Genomic DNA, 17,517 nt, shown 5'->3' with positions numbered 1-17,517 from the left:
CCGACACAAAGATCATTTAGAATATGACTTTATTCTTGCACAAGATCATCTGGAATATATATTATCTAAATACTGCTCGTGGACTAATAATCTTCCTACTCATTTTTGTATAAATGTTTTCATGTTTTTTGATCATCTTCAAGATGAAGAAGATGAAGATGAATGAATGAATGAGCTTTTTATTTTTTATAGCACCTCCACCAAGTCCTTATAATACAAATTTAATTATTGTCTAATTTCTGATATAGGCTAGACTAAGGGTGTTATGTCTATCAAGGTTTGCCGTACCGGACTGTACCGCCCGGTACGGGCGGTACGTACCGGTCCGACAGGCCAGCGGTACGCGGACCGTCCCGTACCGTATCGATACTGTAGCAATGTACAGTAATACTGTAGCAGTGTACAGTGCTCGGTACACCTGGGTGTACCGAGCGGTATACCGTACCGTACCGGTACCGAGCCTGGATCGAAACGCCGGTACGGTACGGTACGGCGAACCTTGATGTCTATTTTATTTATTGGTTTGTCATTGGAAATTAAATATTATCTTTATTCAAGTAAGCTATTTGAGATAATAGCGGATTAAGAAATTTACCAAATGAATCATTCAATAGTATGTTGTTTCAAAAAAAAAAAAAATTTACTATATCAAACTCAATAATTGAAGATTAAGTAAGAAACCTAACTCTTTAATCTCATAGAGTGTTAACTGACATTAACATGATTCTGAAACCAACCAAGTGAATCAATGGACTTTTTTTCTTGTCATAAATAGGTTGGTGGAAGCTGCACCTTTCCTTGGCACAAGAAATTCTTCTTGTCCTTGAAGAATTTTGTTGCCATGGCATTTATTGATTGACACATACATCATCATATAAATTTCTTTGTCAGAGGAGGCAGCAAATTGACCATGGAAGAAGAATCTTCAGTGACAGATGATTAAATCCATCACAGAAATAATTGTGCCAGCCAGAGATTCCTGACAAAGTTGGCTGAGACAAGATAAGATTACAATATCCACATGCTGTTGAATGTTTCTTAGCTCTCTGCATGTGGTTGGTGATTTGATGCTTTATGTGACCTACCCTTTGACACTAAAATGAATGTCTAGCCTATTCTGGAATGTTCTACCTATTGCAGAAAGTAGAAATCTTCAAAAAGAAGAAATATATTAGTCAGTGATTATATTAGAAGTTGCTGCAAGGGTGTCACTTGACAATGGTTTATACAGATTCAGATAGATTAAATGACAATGTCAACCTTCCAAAGTGGAATCACACAAACAAGAGTTGGATTGGAGCTGAAATGTGAGGATAATATTTGGTTTACTGAATCTGTATATTTTTTTTCTGCACCAACAGAGTTGCTGATGAACACTGTTTTCTGATCTTGATACAGAAGTCAGATCAGGTCATAAAGCATGTACAGGTCAAGTAGAAACATTCTGAATTGGATCTTCACATATAGAAAATGTTTTTGACTCTTTAAGAATATTCCTAAGATTGTTTTTAGTGACTCATATAGCTTAACTAAACTAACTAATTCTTCAAGCAACTTATCTCTGCTATGTGTAAAAGAGAGAGAGAGAGAGAGAGAGAGAAGCAACCAACATGTGATATATAGATTGTTCTTCCAATCCATCTGATACTGTTATGGAAAGCTGCATTCTGCAAACAAAGCCTTCCATGTTCCATTATGGCATCACTAGATGGGCCATGTTTTGCCTGCAAAGATAACCTCATTTTACAGCAAATTGGAATCAAAATTAACCAAAGTCTAAAATAAGGTAAGCAAACTTCATTGATTTTTCCCCTTTAGATATGGCATGAATCTTAACTTGCTCTCCTACTTGCATAGATTGAAAGGGATATGGTTATCTGTCCACATCTATCAGAATCAACCAAGTTAAACTTATCTGCTATTTCAATCTCTTAAAAACAGAACTTTATAAGCAACATTTGTGCCTTCCTTCAATGGAAAAATAAACTTCCACATTTAACACCAAACAAAGGGAAACAAAAAAACTGATTTGAATGGCTCTCTCAATTTAGCTGCCAAGAAAGCATACATAAACCTCCACTTGTTGCCTGAAGAACTCATCTGGCTCACAAACACAGTAGGCAATAAATAAAACAGCATCCACCATTATTAGCTGTGAGGATAAGATGAAGCTGGAGGTTGGGGATTGCTTCTGACTCAGGTTTACCCCACAAAAACCAGACAAGCAAACAAACACCATTATGTTCCAATCTTCGACTCCCCTTTCCAAACAAACACAACTGGTAATCCACTGGAGAGTTAAACACACACACACATATATATATATATATATATATATATATATATATATTCTTCTCTTCCAAGAAACCACCATAACAGAAAAACAAAGCCATCCTCATAATTTTGGTAGATATAAACCTTGATATTATGTTTACAAGTAAAAAGAATTATTTTGATGACTCAAAACATTTATATCGTAAATGACTAAGGATAAATTCCCGATAAAAATTGTTTATCTTAACTATTTTTTTTTTAAAATAGCATCCTATTTTCATTTTTTATATAAAAAACCATTTTTATTAACTTTTCAACCTTACCCCTCAAAGAGTTCCTCAACCTTTTTTTTTCATTTTTGTGTCTTCTTCTTGACTTGATTCAGTATCTGTGTATGTTTGATTCAATAAATTTCAAATTGGTTCAAATAAATTCAAGGTAGTTTGATAATTTTTGTTTATATAAACCTACAAATTATTAAAAAGAAAAATTTTAAGAAATAAATTTTATATTTTAACATAAGAATAGTAAAAAATTATAAATTGATTTAGTACATATCAGAGTAAACTTTAGATTTTTATATCTTGAAATAATATTTTAGTACAATGCCTATAATTTTTAACAGAATTAAAAATATTTCTAATAGTTATATATCCTTAAACTTTATTTTAAAAATAAGGACTTGGATTATACTTTTTTTATGCTTTCGAAATAGTTTCTAATGTTTGTAATTTTTAACAAAATTTCAAATTTATTTTTTTTCATATTATTACATTTTTATTATTAATTTGGTTCAGTTTAATTTATTGGACTGATTATTAGTGCCTCGAATCTGACTAAGAAAAAAGCTAAAAAAGAGAGGGAAAATAAAACACAAATATTTTTCAGATCAGAAAAAGTAGAAACGATCTATGGATAAAAATAAAATAAAAATAAGATGTCATTAAAAAAGAATAAAAATCCAATAGCTTTTTTTTGTCGAGAATTCAGCCAAAGATTCAACGGAAATCTATTCCCCCACTTTCGATACCAAATCTATTGAATGGGCCCACAATCTTTGGTTGTTGGGTGCAAGAGATAGAGAGACAGAGAGGCATCGGTGGGTGCCACCCATGGACACATGCCATACTGGCCCACAGGTGGCTGCAGCCAATCACTGACCGAGCTGCGGGAATGATAGCAAAAACCAACAAAGCAATTGAATGGGAGAGGGGGGTGAGAGAGGACAGAGAGAGAGAGAGAGAGAGAGAGAATGGTTGATTGCTGTAAGGATTGTGGCAGAAGGTGTGCGTGTTTCCTAGCTTCCCACCCTCCAAAGGCCGTGCTATATATAGAAGGTAGTCGTCTCTCTCCTCCCACCTTCCTAGCTTCCCATGGATGTGCTATGAATAGGAGGAATAGTTTTCTCTCTCCTTCCTATCCCAAAGGTAAAAGATGTTGTGTGATGTGATAGGAGAGAGGGAGAGGAACGGCAGGAAGGAGGAGGAGGCAGAGGTGGAGGAAGTCCATTAGCCATCTTCCATTTCTCTTTTCATCCTCTCTTCAGTGCATTCGTTGCCACAAGTCCTTGTTGTGGGGAGGAGGAGGAGAAGGAGGAGGAGGCTTTGCGGAAAGAGAAGCAGGAGGAAGAAAAAGGAGTTATTTTATCCCATTCATTTCAAGGTGGTGCTTTATCGACTGATATCTTGTAGAATTCTTTTGAGGAAAGAGAAGCAGGAGGAAGAAAAAGGAGTTCTTTCATCTCTCTGTTCCTCCTCTCTTCAATCCATTCATTTCAAGGAGGAGGTGGAGGTGCTTCATCTAGATATATCTTGTAGGATTCTTCGAGAGAATAGCAGGAGGAAGCAAAGGAGGAGGAGGACTATTACCGTTCGTTCATTTCGCTCTTCCTCCTCTCCTCGATCCATTCGTTCCTAAAAAACCTTGTTTTCGGGCGGAGGAAGAGGAAAGGTGGGATTTTGCATAGGGGGACAGAGGGTAGGAATCTTCGAGGAGAAATGGCGAGGCTGTCGATCGGCGTCCTCGGCCTGACCGAGCTCTTCGTCAGCACGGCAGTGCATGTTCTCTTCGGCTTCTACATATTTAGCACCGCGGTGGCATCCGACCTTTCTCAGGTCCTCACGGACTGCCTCAAGCCCAACGTTTTCGGCCTGGGAGCCAAAGAGATGGAGGAGCAGAGGACGACGAAGGAAAAGGTCGCAGTGTTAGAGGGCTCGCCGCCGCCGATCGTGTTGGTGCATGGGATCTTCGGGTTCGGCAAAGGGGTATTCTTTGCTTGTCCATGCGGCATCTCTTGAATGCTTAAGCGTGTCTCTCCGTTCTTGCAATGGCGCTCACCTGTTCGTCACTTGATCGCAGAGGCTTGGAGGTTTATCCTACTTTGCCGGCGCGGAGAAGAAGGATGACCGTGTTCTCGTGCCGGATTTGGGATCCTTAACCAGCATCCATGACAGGTAAATGTGTTTGTAGTGGATTGGAAGGCTTTCCATGGCTAAGAGCTAATCATTTTATCCGCTAGAACAAAATTTCTGTGCTCTATGATTCCAGGGCAAGGGAATTGTTCTACTATTTGAAAGGAGGGCAGGTGGATTATGGAGAGGAGCATAGCAGAACTTTTGGGCACTCACAATTTGGGAAAATCTATGAACAAGGTGAGGTAGAAGCAAATCTTTGCCTTATTGTAATCGATGATGTGGTCATGTAGAATGGCATGGTCATTAGGCCTCAGAACTTCATATTTTGGTCATCCTTTGCTGTGTTGATTGGGGTGCAGGGCACTATCCTTCATGGAATGAACAACATCCAATGCATTTTGTTGGGCATTCGGCAGGCGTGCAGGTCATCAGGGTGTTGCAGCAGATGCTTGCCGATAAGGTGCTCCATTTGATTCACTTCATTTCTCTCTCATATTATTGCTGGCAATAGTAGGCAATCAAGAACATGTATGTTGTGGACAGGCCTTCAGTGGCTATGACACTTCTGAGGACTGGGTAATGAGTGTTACTTCCCTCTCTGGTGCACTCAATGGAACCACTAGAACATACTATGATGGGATGCAGTAAGTACACACTTTGTTTTGGTGAATTCAACACACAAACAGTTGTTCATGAATTCTTCATGAATTTTGTTTCAGGCCTGAGTGTGGAAGATCAATGAAACCGATATGTCTGCTTCAGCTCTGTCGCTTAGGAGTTATAGTTTATGACTGGCTTGACATTGCTTGGTTTAAAAACTACTACAACTTTGGATTTGATCATTTTCAGATGGGGTGGAGAAAAACTGGCATTACAGGTCTAGCTGATCTACTCCTGGGTAACACCGGGCCTTTCGCTTCTGGCGACTGGATCCTTCCTGACCTCACACTGCAAGGTTCACTTGAGCTCAACTCCCGACTGTGTACCTTCCCAAACACATTCTATTTCAGCTATGCAACTAAGAGGACAAGAAGGATTTTTGGATTGACTGTTCCTTCTAGCATTTTGGGAATCCATCCCTTGCTCTTTGTTAGAGTGTTGCAGATGTGCCAGTGGCATTTCCCTACCAATGCATCACCACCCTATAAAGGATACAGGTTCGTGATTCTTCTTGCTACTTGGACTCATGACCCAGAGATGGAAATTCTTGATAAGTAGATTTTCATATTTGAATGCTCATGTGAGATCTATCATGGAGTGTTGGCACAGGGATGAAGATTGGGCAGACAATGATGGAGCCCTGAACACAATATCCATGACTCATCCTCGCTTACCTATTGAACATCCAAGCCTTCTTGTTGTGGATGACTCAAAGTGCCATCCTCTGCAACCAGGAATTTGGTTAGTAGTCCTGCTCATCATCATTTTTTTCATGATAGCATCATATGTTTCCATAAATCCACAATCTTAGAAAGCCAAAGTACACAGCTTTACCTTTCTGTACAACATTGCAGCATCCAAGTGATCTTCTGAACCTTAGAGTAAGCCACTTCTACCCATTGTAGTTTTATGTTGTTGAAGATTTCCAGTATATCATCCAATCTATCTTACATGAAAATTCTTGATTCGACTCTCTCTCTCTCTCTCTCTCTCTTTGGGGAAAGGTTGAACAATAGCCATGCAAGTTAAACTAGTTTAGAACTTGCGATTCAGTGAATTTCATCGATATGATAAATTCCACAGAAGTTGTGCAGGTAGAAGCATGGTTACAAGCATTACTGCTTTTTATACTAAAAATCAATGTGTTCAGCTGTAGAAGTCATACTTTAGTTTCACTTGTTTGATTTTCTTCATAAACAATGCTTTTCGAGTTCTTTTTTCTTTATCAAACATAAACCATTTTGGCTTGCATTAACAACTGATTCCATAGGTAATTTGTATCAAGCAAAATTTGTTCTTGCAGGTACTACAAAATCATCGAAGCTGATCACATCTTTTTCATAGTAAATCGGGAGAGAGCAGGAGTACAATTCGATCTTTTGTATGATGGCATATTTCAGCGATGCAGAAAGCATGTCGTCAGAAGCAGCACACCGATATTACCAATAACACACTGAAGCTATTCAGATGATACACATTTTCTCAGATGAATTTCCCTGAAGCTTCAGTGTATATCTATGCCATCGGCCGATTTCTCCTGCATAATTTCCTTGAGTGTTTCACATACAGTGGGTTCTTTTTCCCCAATTTTACCTTTAGCAAATCTAGAGCTTTTGCAGAGCACATGTACTTATTTTTGGCATTGCCTTTTTGTACATATATCATTGTTGAATCAAAAGCTATAAAAGAAAGCCTTTCAGTTGTATTCTAGCTGGTAAACCACATACTTTTATATGTACAAGTCTTTGTCAAATTGTACACCAATACTCTTGGCTTATTTCTTATAAGTTGTCCTTTGCTAGGGTGAACTTAATACAGCGTTCACCAGTGTCATGCCAGACAAAAGGGCAGCAGAACAATTTGAACCATACAAAATGCCAATAATGGTGAGCAACAAGGTGTCTTTGTTTGGTGGATAGCTGTCATTTTCTTTCATTTAAACAAAGGAAAAGAACAGCACAGAGTTGAGCCATGGCATGCTAAATCAATCCCCAGTTTCAAACTGGCATTACATGTGCATTACTTCATGTTGTCTGATTATTTTCTTTTAGTTTCACAAAGGCTTTATAGATCTGATGGATGTGCCACCTCCAATTTACTGATGCAGAAGCTCATCCACAAGATGAAATGAAAGCTTAAATAATCCAAGAACTGGGGGGTTTTAAAGGTAAATCAGTAAATTCCACTGATGGTTCTTTTTTTGGAAATGATCCCTCATTAAATTCTACTAATCCTTGCTGACAACTGCATCAAAGTAAATAAACCATTCTTTGAAAATATAATGGCAAGAAGAAATATTATCCTACTCACAAGGGTAAAGGAATTCTAGGGACCTTAGAAAGAAATGGTTGGAAATAAGAACAGATCTCCAAGTACTACTCACCTTGTATTCCTTTGGCACTTCCATCTACCCTTGTGTTTATTCTAAGGAATAGAACCCATGCACTTGAAAAGAATAAACTGGATTTGGGAACATTAGTCATTCCCATGTACCATCTAAAATCTCAAAGGCTGGACACCCTTAAAGAAAAATCAGTTGGCTTCAAACTGGACTTCACTAGTCAGAAGTTGGATATTCTGCTAGAAGGATTCCCAGGTTTCACCATCAATCTCTGCAGTGCTTCTAAATTCCAAATATTTCGTATGAACAGACACAATGGCAAATTGTATTCCAACTTCTTAACAAGATAGCATGTCAATTTGTCAATATTTTGAGACACTGCTAACAAGCTACAATCTCTGTAGTATATGACTGGCCTCAAGGGAATGTTGAGACAATAAAGAGAGAAATTTACATTAGATAACTTTATCTATCATATAAGAAAAAGAATCAACAACAACACTCTTTATTCTGATTTCCTATGAGAAAATGACTTCCTGGCAGATGGAGGGAAAATGATCTCACAGACATTACTGATTATTCCCCGATCATACAAGTTATTCTTAACAATCACTTCTTCAGTCTGCAGTGGAGACTTGCGGAAAAAAGCCCTCCATTTGCTTTCAGGAGGTTTTGCTTCTCCAGTGATTGTCTGTATGCTGGCCTTCAGTGCAGCAGCACTTGCCTTGGCTTCATTCAGTTTCCTCTTCCAGCTTATGTAGTCTTGCCACTTAAAAGTCTGCTAGCTCAAAAACATAAAGCATCTGTCAGAAATTAGCTTAGACCAACTTTCTGCTGGAGGGAAGGTAGAGAGGAGTCAACCTCATTTGTAGTAGTATTCGTCAGGCAAAGATGTGCATGGTATCCAAAAAACCCAGCCAGCAACAATGAAATTATAGCCAGAAACATTATTAGAAGTATTTGTGTGTTATAAGAACCCAGCAGCCACTGTAATATTCCATTATCATTTTACAGAAATTTTCATAACAAGAAACTCAATAGATCACGGGAAAAAATAAAAGTCAAATCTTACCTGGACTACATGTGGAGATAGTCTGGAAAAGGAATGCTCAACGCCATAATAAACTGAAAACGATGGGTCATCAAGTAAACACAACAGAAATTTGACATACAAGCCAAATGGATTAAGCAAACATCATAGTACCAGTTAGAATGTAAATTATATTGTGCTCTTTCAACTGGCCAGCAAGTATTAATCCAAGAAGAACTGCTCCGTACAGACAAATAAGAAAGTGCCTGCAAGTTCACCAGATTAAAAAGAAGAGGATTCTGTAGTGGAGACCCCCATGTAAACGGAATTGACACTTACATTTAGTAAAGCAATACTACAGAAAGTTTAGAATGTTGAGCTTTTCACCAGCCAGGGATGGCCAATGCCGAAATGTTCCACATTTGAGTAGATTAAAAATATTTATCCACAGAAAACAAATGACAACAAAGACAACAAATAGATGAAAAGCTTAATGCCTAAAATGTAAACAAACAAACTTTTACATCAAAACAATAGGCAACTGGTTGGCAAGTTCGCAACAACAATTTGTCAGTAGACAAATGCTTGAGATTGTAATTTTGACCTCATTCTTGTTAGGAGCTATGCTAGTAAAGAGGAATAAAAAAACCAACATTTTGACAAAGTATTTAGCAATAAACTGGAAACAGAGAGCAGGGAAGATAACAAACTTATGTTTTATCATAACGCGTTGTCATGGAACTAAAATGTCTTTCATAAAACAAGAAACCTTGAGTAATAATGGCCGAAAAATTTTGAGGAAGTCACAAGACTGATCTTGACCAAGAATCAACAAACTGAATGGACCGATACATACCAGTCCGTCCATGGACCAGAACATGGATTGTGCAATTTTGGGCTGTTCACAGGTGAAATAGGGCTTCCTCCCCATGAGCCTGTGAACCAAACGAAACAACCATTTTTTTTTTAAAGCCTAATAAACTCTCTCTCAAGCAAGTAGGATTCTCATGCCATCCACTGCTGTCCGCCACTCCAGGCCCGCTAAATGGTAGAACCGGTATTCTACTCCTCTTCTTCTCCACTGCATCTTCCCCTCTTCTTCTCCACTTTCTCTTTTCCTTCTTTCCCTCCTCTCCTTGTCTATCCCGTCATCACTAACACTTGGCCCAGAACAAGTTATTGGTATAATATGTCCTAAGGTAAATAGACTAAATATTTATAGCAAAGCAGCAGAAAAATCTGCTGTAACTTAAAGTTTCTTGAATAAGAACTAGTGGAGATGCATAATTTGCCAACGAACTTAAACAAATGATGAACATTTCATTGGGCAACTTAGTCAAGAATGAAGCAATGTTGTGAAAGAAGGTTCAATCAGCAAATTATTAAAAAGAACCTTTGTTGTAAGGGATAGTTTGTTCAACACCAACAGATTATGTAGCAGATCTCATTAACTCAAGTGAAAAAAGTGTGTATGGATATTGCAATAAGCAAATAGAAGAAACAAGATTACTATCCAAAAAAGAAAAAGTAATTAGGTTGTCCAGCAGAGAATACTGTTTCAAATGTAGATTATGTATGAAGTAACTGGCTGATATACAAGATCCCAGAATATCCAACACCAGTTAGGTAAATACTAACCAGAGAAGAAAGGCCATGAAGTAGCGTGTGTTTTTCTCACCAATGCAATTATTCTGCATTCCAAATGAACTACGTTAGCAGGTGTTTTTGTCACAAATGGAACTACTCTGCATTTTAAGATAAACCAAGTTAAAGCATCTAATATTGCACAACTATTCTTGGAAGTGGCACAGATATTGTCAGACAAGCAAGACTATGATGACAAGGAATGTTATTGAGTAAGAGCTAACCATCCAACCGCAATGGTGGTCGAATCGGGCAACACATCTATTACATATACCACAATGTTTAGATCTAGCAGGTCTGCATTTTAGTGCAACTCCTGTTAGGTAATATAGAATGCAAAGAGAGTGCAATGGAAATAGTAGCACAAACACCATAATCACACTTTAGGATCTTGCAAGTTGAACATTCTTTCTCCACATATATGATCTCATCATAAGGAAAGGCAGAGATGTATTTGGAGACATTCTCAGCTGTCACAATTCCAGGATCCGAAAAGCTAGTCAATAGAAAAAGGAGAACACCCACACCTACAGCTATCATGCTTGTGTACCTGCAAGATATGATTTCTTCTGCAGAGAAAACTCAGAAAGCTTTATGTCATCATACTAGTTGCAAAAGGTACTACAGATATTACCAGTGAAGTTCACTGACATAATAACCAGGAATGTATCTGAAGGACGACTTTCCAATGATATAGTATGTCACACTAATGATGACCAGATACAATATCTGCAAATATCATGTTCATGGTCACTGTAATAGAAATTACCAAAGCAAAGAAACATTCTTTTCATCTTAATATGCCGTCATTGGCAATGGTCAGCTAGCACTAGCAGATACTAAAATTTACTAAACTAAAGCAATTAACAACTCAGAAAACAAATATGAGAATATGTGGACCAGAATTCATTGAACAAAAACAAAAATAGTCCTTGCTTCCAATAATAGCCTAATCAAACACATGGCAAAAAAGAAATTTATTCAAATCTTACCACTACTGTGAAAGCTTACTTCCACCTATATTTTCAAGCAAATACAAGCTAACAGTTATATCATCTCATTCAAGATTTCTATCTAGATGCTTGATTTTATAATTCCATAAATGACAGTAGTGGTTCAGTTTCCCTCAAAAATTGTGAAACAACTACATGCATTTGGTAGATAAATTTCACACTGAACTCTTTTTGGTGTACCTTCATACTATTAGAAGCAGATGATGGCTCCCTTCAACCAAAGAAGGCTCAGATATGGATATATGCCTTTGGTGGTAGAGCTTTTTATTTTTAGTTAAGTAGGTGACACTCAATAAATAATGCACATGATGACTTGATTTATGAAGAAGATTCTGAACATAGATCAAATATGAAATCAAGGTTCACAGAATCTGAATCAGTGGCATAAGCCACGGAAATTGGATTGAGTCACCAGAATGGAATTTCAACCTGCCCAAGTTGGATATGCAGAATTTACAATTTTCAAAGACCAAAAAAATATCTCTGGGACATGTGCACATGTATATTGTATTCTTATGAAAGTACGCACATCCTAAAGATCCAACATTTTCATGCAAATGGCATTCCAGGCTTTGCAAGGATTAGTTAAAAATTTCAGACTTTTATAGGAATATAGTATGTGAAAACTATCACCTCTTTTTCTTCATCCTCCTCCTCTTTGGTCCTCTATCTATCAATCATACACAACAAGTGGTAGCAAGAAATTATCTATAAAAACATATTCTTAATGAATTAGTTATTTTTCCTATACCTTTTTCACCTCTATCTCCTCTATTCGCTCCACATTCCTTATCTCCTTTTCTCCTTCTCTTCTTCTGCCTCTACTTATTTTCTTTTGCTTCTTCCCCTTATTCTTACATCTCCTACTCTGTCTTAAATCATCTTTATTGAATATTGTTCCTGATGGCCAATTGAGTCAATTGCATTATTGGCTCCAAACTCAATTTTACTGAAATCAGCAATTTCTGCTGATCCATGCCAATCCAAATTGAATCAGCCAATATTAGGATCAGTTAGTTTCAAATGGAATTGACTGAGTTGGACAGATATCGGATGAGTCCACTTAGTTGCAAAAATGTCCAAACCATAAATCAAAATCTCAGTCCAGAACTAGTACCAATCGTCCACCAAACTAGTACAGTACCAGTAACATACAATGTGCTAGATGTCAATTCAGGTTGTTACAGATCATAACCAACATATACAGCGAGAGGAGAAGGAAGTGAAGGAGGCAGAGGAGTTGTACTATGCGGTGGATGGGAGGTGATGCGACACAAATGTGCAAGGAGTTCATACCAGGGGCAACAGAAAGGAGGTGGTGATGCAGAAGGGAGGAGGAGACAAAAAGCAACAGAGGAAGAGAAAGGAAAAAAGAAAAAGAAGGATGAGTACAGGTACCAACAAAGATTCACATATCGATCAGCCCAGTCCTTGGATCAATAAAAACCAAACGTACAAACCACTACGATCAAGATTTGAATCCATAGTCTTAACCAACATCACAAGGTCTGATGCTGGACAATAACCACAATTAAGATGGAAAAAACCAATTGGGGTTGTTCTGGCCTAAAATTTAAAAGAAAAACAAGTGTAAACAAGCACAAACCTAGAAATATCAAACAGAGTCCCGATCAAGAATGATTTCCAGAAGGTCTCACAAAATATGCATTTTTCACCTGTAAAATAAAAAATTTCCATATCAATTACTCAGACCCACTACAGACTGATATGTGCCATTTCACTACAACCATTATGGTATTACAGATTGTGCAAAGGGTGCACCAAGCCTCCTGTGGTAATATGATTGTCATTTGTACCAGTCAGGACAACAATGTATCAGTCCACCCAAGAATCAGTGCATTATAAGTAGGCAGCACATGAAACAGTAATGAGAAATATATTAAAGCGATAACAATATAAAATAGATTCAATAACGTGACTGGATTTATTTTAGTTCCTTGATATCACCAACATCTAAAAAAGAGAAACAACTCAAGAGCTTAGGAAAGTTCATGCATATCTAAGGAATTAAAGAGTGCATATTATACTGAAGGTAGTGAAGGAAAAATTGAGAACAAAAGAGGTCAGGTACCTGTAAGATTGGATTTGGCCGTTCACAACAATAATGCTCAACTGTGACAAAGCAATTTCTGCCGCTAGAGCCAAATACTGCTACAAAAAATCGTCTGCAAGAAAGTGAGAGGATGGTTAGCTCAAAGGGTGAGCATGCAATCCTTTAAGCATACGAAGTAAGCAAAATTTTTTAACCACGTAAGGTCACCAGTAAAGATCAGAAAACTTCTTGATTTCTGAACCTTCAATGCTAAGTAATAAATGGCCATTTCCTACTTTCACTATTAGTAAATATTTGATCCAAACTTAAGATGAAAAACACATTTACCCAGTGAGAAAAATATCAAAAAAAATAAAAGATGCTCAAGTTCTGATATTGGAATGCACTAAGAATGAACTAAGTCCCTTATAAACAAAGAAGTTTGTGGTGCCACCAAAAAAGAAACAAATGATTTAGAAAAAAACATTTTTAGTGACAGTTAGTCTACAAAATATATATCAAAAGAAGAAGTGCCATCAAATATTAGGAACATGGCATACATGTGGCAAATGTAAAAGAAAGAATGGTTGAGATCTTAGATAAAAGTTTGTGAATGGATTTTCTATATGATGCTCGTTTTATGTCAAATCTGGAGTCCATTATCAAATGATATCCTTTGATCTATCTTCTTGCTGAATTACCATTATCTGAAACAATGCATGTTCTGAATTGTAATATTCTCAAAGGATGTGACACACCACTTCGCTTGGCCCATGGTAGATATAAGTAAAATTAGTTAGTTTGCAACTTTGCATCATCATACACATTAAATTACTAGCTAACGGACTGCTTACAGCATTCTGTATCCAAGTCATAGCAAAGAAACAAATAATAGATGTATTTAATCCTATCCAAGTGAAGTAGGAGAAGAATGTTTGTTAATGCTAATTCCTAATTGCTTTGTACCCATGGCAACAGTCATACAGAAACCTGTTCAGTTCTTAATAAATTATTAGAAAATAAGGGACTGTTCAGTCGTTATAAGGAACTCTATTTTAGTTTTCAGAAAAAAATAAATTGTTTCCAGTAGTAGTCATCTGAGAATTGTTTTTGAAACCTACTTTCTAACAATAGTGATCACTTACTGCAAACAAATTTGAGTTGTTCCCATGTTCTCAGATTTAACCAGAAGTAGGAGCACATTGCATCTCTCAACCAAGAGTCACGGCTCATCACATCTGTCAACCAAGAATTGCAAGTTATTTCATCTCTCAACCAGGGGTCACAATCCATCATATCTCAAAGTTGTTCCCAACAGGAGTCGTGAGCCATTCCATCAAAATTGCTTCGCTGAGAGCTGCCCCATATCATGGTCGCCAACTTAGGCGGAGTTGTTCTCAACTGGATTTGTGATCCATCTCATCGCCATCACCTCTTTAAGGCAGCCCAACTTTGTGGTTGGTCTCTTGTTTAAGCCCACCGCTACCTTCATGAAGACTACTGCCGCCGCCACCTATACCCTCTCCCTCCTAATCTGTAAGCTGGGGAACAGCCACACCCTCCTCCTAAAAGAACTGACAGCACGAGCAGAGGTCACCTGGGGTTATCCTACCTTCCCACTACCACCTTGCCCAGTCCCTTTGCGGCCTTCGACCCCTCTCTCAATAACCATTTGAAGCCTTTTAAGTTTCCAAGGCAAGATAGAATCCCTCCCCCCAAGAGACATGCTTGAGAACAATTCTCAAGAACCATTTAATTTGAAGTTCCGAACAGTCCCTAGTTTCTACGAATCCTCAGATTTCAGATAGCTTTGCTTCCCATGTCATCATTTCCATTTGCATCCAAGGACAATGGCCAAAGAATTAGAAAAGGGTCCAGCTCGACAGCTTTCATTCAACGGGGGTCCAACCAAAAGCCAGCACTTGCTTTCCCTTGCAAAATATTTCGAGCAATTCTACATATTTAAGCCCCAAATAGGGGGAAAAAGAGGGAAGCAAGCATCCGTATCAACTTAACCTGTACTTCTCTTCAATCCAGACTCCATTAATACAGAAAACGAGATAAAGAAACCTAAATAAAGGTATCAAAAGTTCAAGAAAGAATCGATCTTGAGGGGGGTCTCACAGGAAGTAATCGTAGGCGCCGAAGGTGAGGAAGTAGTGGATTTTCTCGACGAAGGTGCCGCTGAAGATGGGCCAGTGGCCGCAGAGGAGGGACACCACCACCAGCATCGTCACCACCACGTGTACCACTAGCACCCACTGCACCGCCATCTCCCCCGTTCCTCCTCCTCCTCCCACCGATTTTTGTTCGTCTTCTGGTCGCGATCGCGTCAGATCGAGAAAGCCATCCGAATTGACGAAAGAACATTAAACACAGTAGCCAATATTATTATTATTATTATTATTATTATTATTATTATTATTAATGATTTTCCTTTGATAGCTCGGTACTCATATTGATTTTTTTTTAATAATTTTTTAAAATGACAAAACTAACCTCAATTATTATTATTATTTCTTTTTACGTCATTTTCAAACTCATTCAATTTAATTGGTTGAATCCATCCAAAAACTTAAATAGCTTCAAATTAAATATTATTAAATTATCTATATATTTCATGAAGAAAATTATTATTATTAATTGGTTATTTATAATAAAACTAACAAAAAAAAATTTTGGTTCAGTCTGATGCCAATGGTTTTATATCTTTTCATAATGCTTAGTAAATATTGATATTTTATGTTAGAAGATAAATTAAACTAAATATATCACAAAATCAGATGGATGATTAGTTACATTACAGAAATAAAGAAGCTGACTTGGACTTTATTACGTTACAGTGTCTGTTTCTCCAATTCTGCCATCACATTCCATGCTATGTTTGTTTCACATCGTCTTCGTTCTTTGAGAAATCTTCATGTCTTTATTATTCAACCTCCCCTGTTTTTGTGTGTGTGTGAGTGTACGTTCTGAAAGGGTTTTCCAGTTTATCATAAACTGGTTTCCGGTTCTGATGTTCTAATATTCTGCGTCATTTGGCTTTCATCTTGCATTTTTGGTCTTAAAAGTTATCCAAAAAAGCTAAATGATGTCTTGGGAGCGTCAAGAAATCGAGTGTCCTCACCTCTGCATTTTTGGCAGCCCATCGGGTATGCTGCCAAGAAGTGTGGAAGGACTCCTTTGTTGATATATCTATCTTCTCCTACAGGAAAGCTCAGCTGTTCTTGTTGCCCGGAGGAACTTTCTTACATCCAGTGATGGTTTCTGGATTACATATTATCAATAAGATGGGAAATAGTTGTGATGTGAAGCTGTGGTTGGATTGCTTGATGATGGTCATCCATCAGGTTCATGAACCTGTGTTCATCGGCCGTCTTATTGATATAATTGCTTGGGATCATCACTGACACTGACCGAATACGACTAAAAACAAGCTTAATTTGAGGTTGTGTTTTCTCTACTCCACAAGTGCTTCCTCTGCCACCTGTTCTTCCTTAGAAGTCAAACCATGTAATGTTTGCCTTAACGATGGAAGATTGATTGCAAAGGTTTCTTTGGAAGGCAGATGTCCCAGAAAAAGGTTCCTTAGTTAAGTGCTAAATGTTTGAGCAAACATTTATGTGGATGTTGATCTTTTGTGAACTATTATTGTATGGTAATCTAAAATTTTATTTTAAAATAGTTAAGTACATATTACTTTTATGATATTATACAATTCAAGAGAATCCAAAACACTAAGATGATCAGTGGATTTAACTACCAAAGTCATCTCTTTATTTAATAAAGTCCCCTTTTTCTCAAAAAACAAAAATAAATTGCATGCTATTGTTTCATATATTTTAAATACTTACTATGTCACATTTTTAAAAGTAATATCAATAAATATACGCTATTATTCATATAATCAGAAAATTAATTTGAAAAAAAGGTTACAAATTGGGAAATAATTTTCCAAATAAATATACGGAGGAAAAAGTAAACTGGAAAATGATATCTTAACTATTTGCCCCTAATTGCAATCATCAAACTAAAAGTGGCTGACAATCAATCTCCAGGAAGTGTCTGTCTACCTACCTCGTGATTAG

The 17,517-nt window shown here is 37.4% G+C and overlaps 2 protein-coding genes across 4 annotated transcripts; one reads left to right on the top strand and one right to left on the bottom strand.

The window, feature by feature from the left end:
- Window positions 1-3,508: 3,508 nt before the first annotated feature.
- On the top strand, window positions 3,509-7,053 carry LOC135623182 (uncharacterized). Its single transcript, XM_065125822.1, has 8 exons — window positions 3,509-4,538; window positions 4,633-4,727; window positions 4,822-4,925; window positions 5,048-5,148; window positions 5,232-5,332; window positions 5,408-5,845; window positions 5,958-6,089; window positions 6,652-7,053. The coding sequence occupies exons 1-8, from the start codon at window positions 4,272-4,274 to the stop codon at window positions 6,803-6,805; spliced, it is 1,392 nt and encodes a 463-aa protein (XP_064981894.1). The 5' UTR covers window positions 3,509-4,271; the 3' UTR covers window positions 6,806-7,053.
- Window positions 7,054-8,024: 971 nt separating this feature from the next.
- LOC135623181 (probable protein S-acyltransferase 17) lies at window positions 8,025-15,779 on the bottom strand. 3 transcript variants are annotated; one of them, XM_065125820.1, is made up of 11 exons: window positions 15,554-15,689; window positions 14,575-14,667; window positions 13,469-13,562; window positions 10,998-11,092; window positions 10,746-10,913; window positions 10,588-10,660; window positions 10,358-10,410; window positions 8,894-8,985; window positions 8,762-8,814; window positions 8,551-8,676; window positions 8,025-8,467 (listed from the first exon to the last, which is right to left on the bottom strand). In XM_065125820.1, exons 2-11 carry the CDS (start codon window positions 14,598-14,600, stop codon window positions 8,195-8,197), a joined length of 1,053 nt encoding a protein of 350 aa, XP_064981892.1. In that variant the 5' UTR covers window positions 14,601-14,667; window positions 15,554-15,689; the 3' UTR covers window positions 8,025-8,194. The 3 variants fall into 3 exon arrangements, with proteins under 3 accessions (XP_064981892.1, XP_064981891.1, XP_064981893.1); XM_065125819.1 differs by lacking the exon at window positions 14,575-14,667 and having other exon boundaries at window positions 15,554-15,779; XM_065125821.1 differs by lacking the exons at window positions 8,551-8,676; window positions 14,575-14,667 and having other exon boundaries at window positions 15,554-15,779.
- Window positions 15,780-17,517: the final 1,738 nt, after the last annotated feature.

The sequence above is a fragment of the Musa acuminata genome, chromosome BXJ2-9 (assembly GCF_036884655.1).
Source record: "Musa acuminata AAA Group cultivar baxijiao chromosome BXJ2-9, Cavendish_Baxijiao_AAA, whole genome shotgun sequence".
Taxonomy (NCBI): Eukaryota; Viridiplantae; Streptophyta; class Magnoliopsida; order Zingiberales; family Musaceae; genus Musa; species Musa acuminata.
The sequence above is the reverse complement of the archived record's forward strand: the minus strand, read 5'-3'. Positions and strand labels throughout refer to the sequence as shown.

Coding starts and splice junctions, on each gene's coding strand:
- LOC135623182 (XM_065125822.1), top strand. CDS start 4,272: ATGGCGAGGCTGTCGATCGGCGTCCTCGGCCTGACCGAGCTCTTCGTC. Junction 5,149..5,231: donor AGCAGATGCTTGCCGATAAG/GTGCTCCATTTG, acceptor TGTTGTGGACAG/GCCTTCAGTGGCTATGACAC. Junction 6,090..6,651: donor CCTCTGCAACCAGGAATTTG/GTTAGTAGTCCT, acceptor TTGTTCTTGCAG/GTACTACAAAATCATCGAAG.
- LOC135623181 (XM_065125819.1), bottom strand. CDS start 15,702: ATGGCGGTGCAGTGGGTGCTAGTGGTACACGTGGTGGTGACGATGCTG. Junction 10,411..10,587: donor ACCACCATTGCGGTTGGATG/GTTAGCTCTTAC, acceptor TTTGGAATGCAG/AATAATTGCATTGGTGAGAA. Junction 8,815..8,893: donor TATAATTTACATTCTAACTG/GTACTATGATGT, acceptor CATCGTTTTCAG/TTTATTATGGCGTTGAGCAT.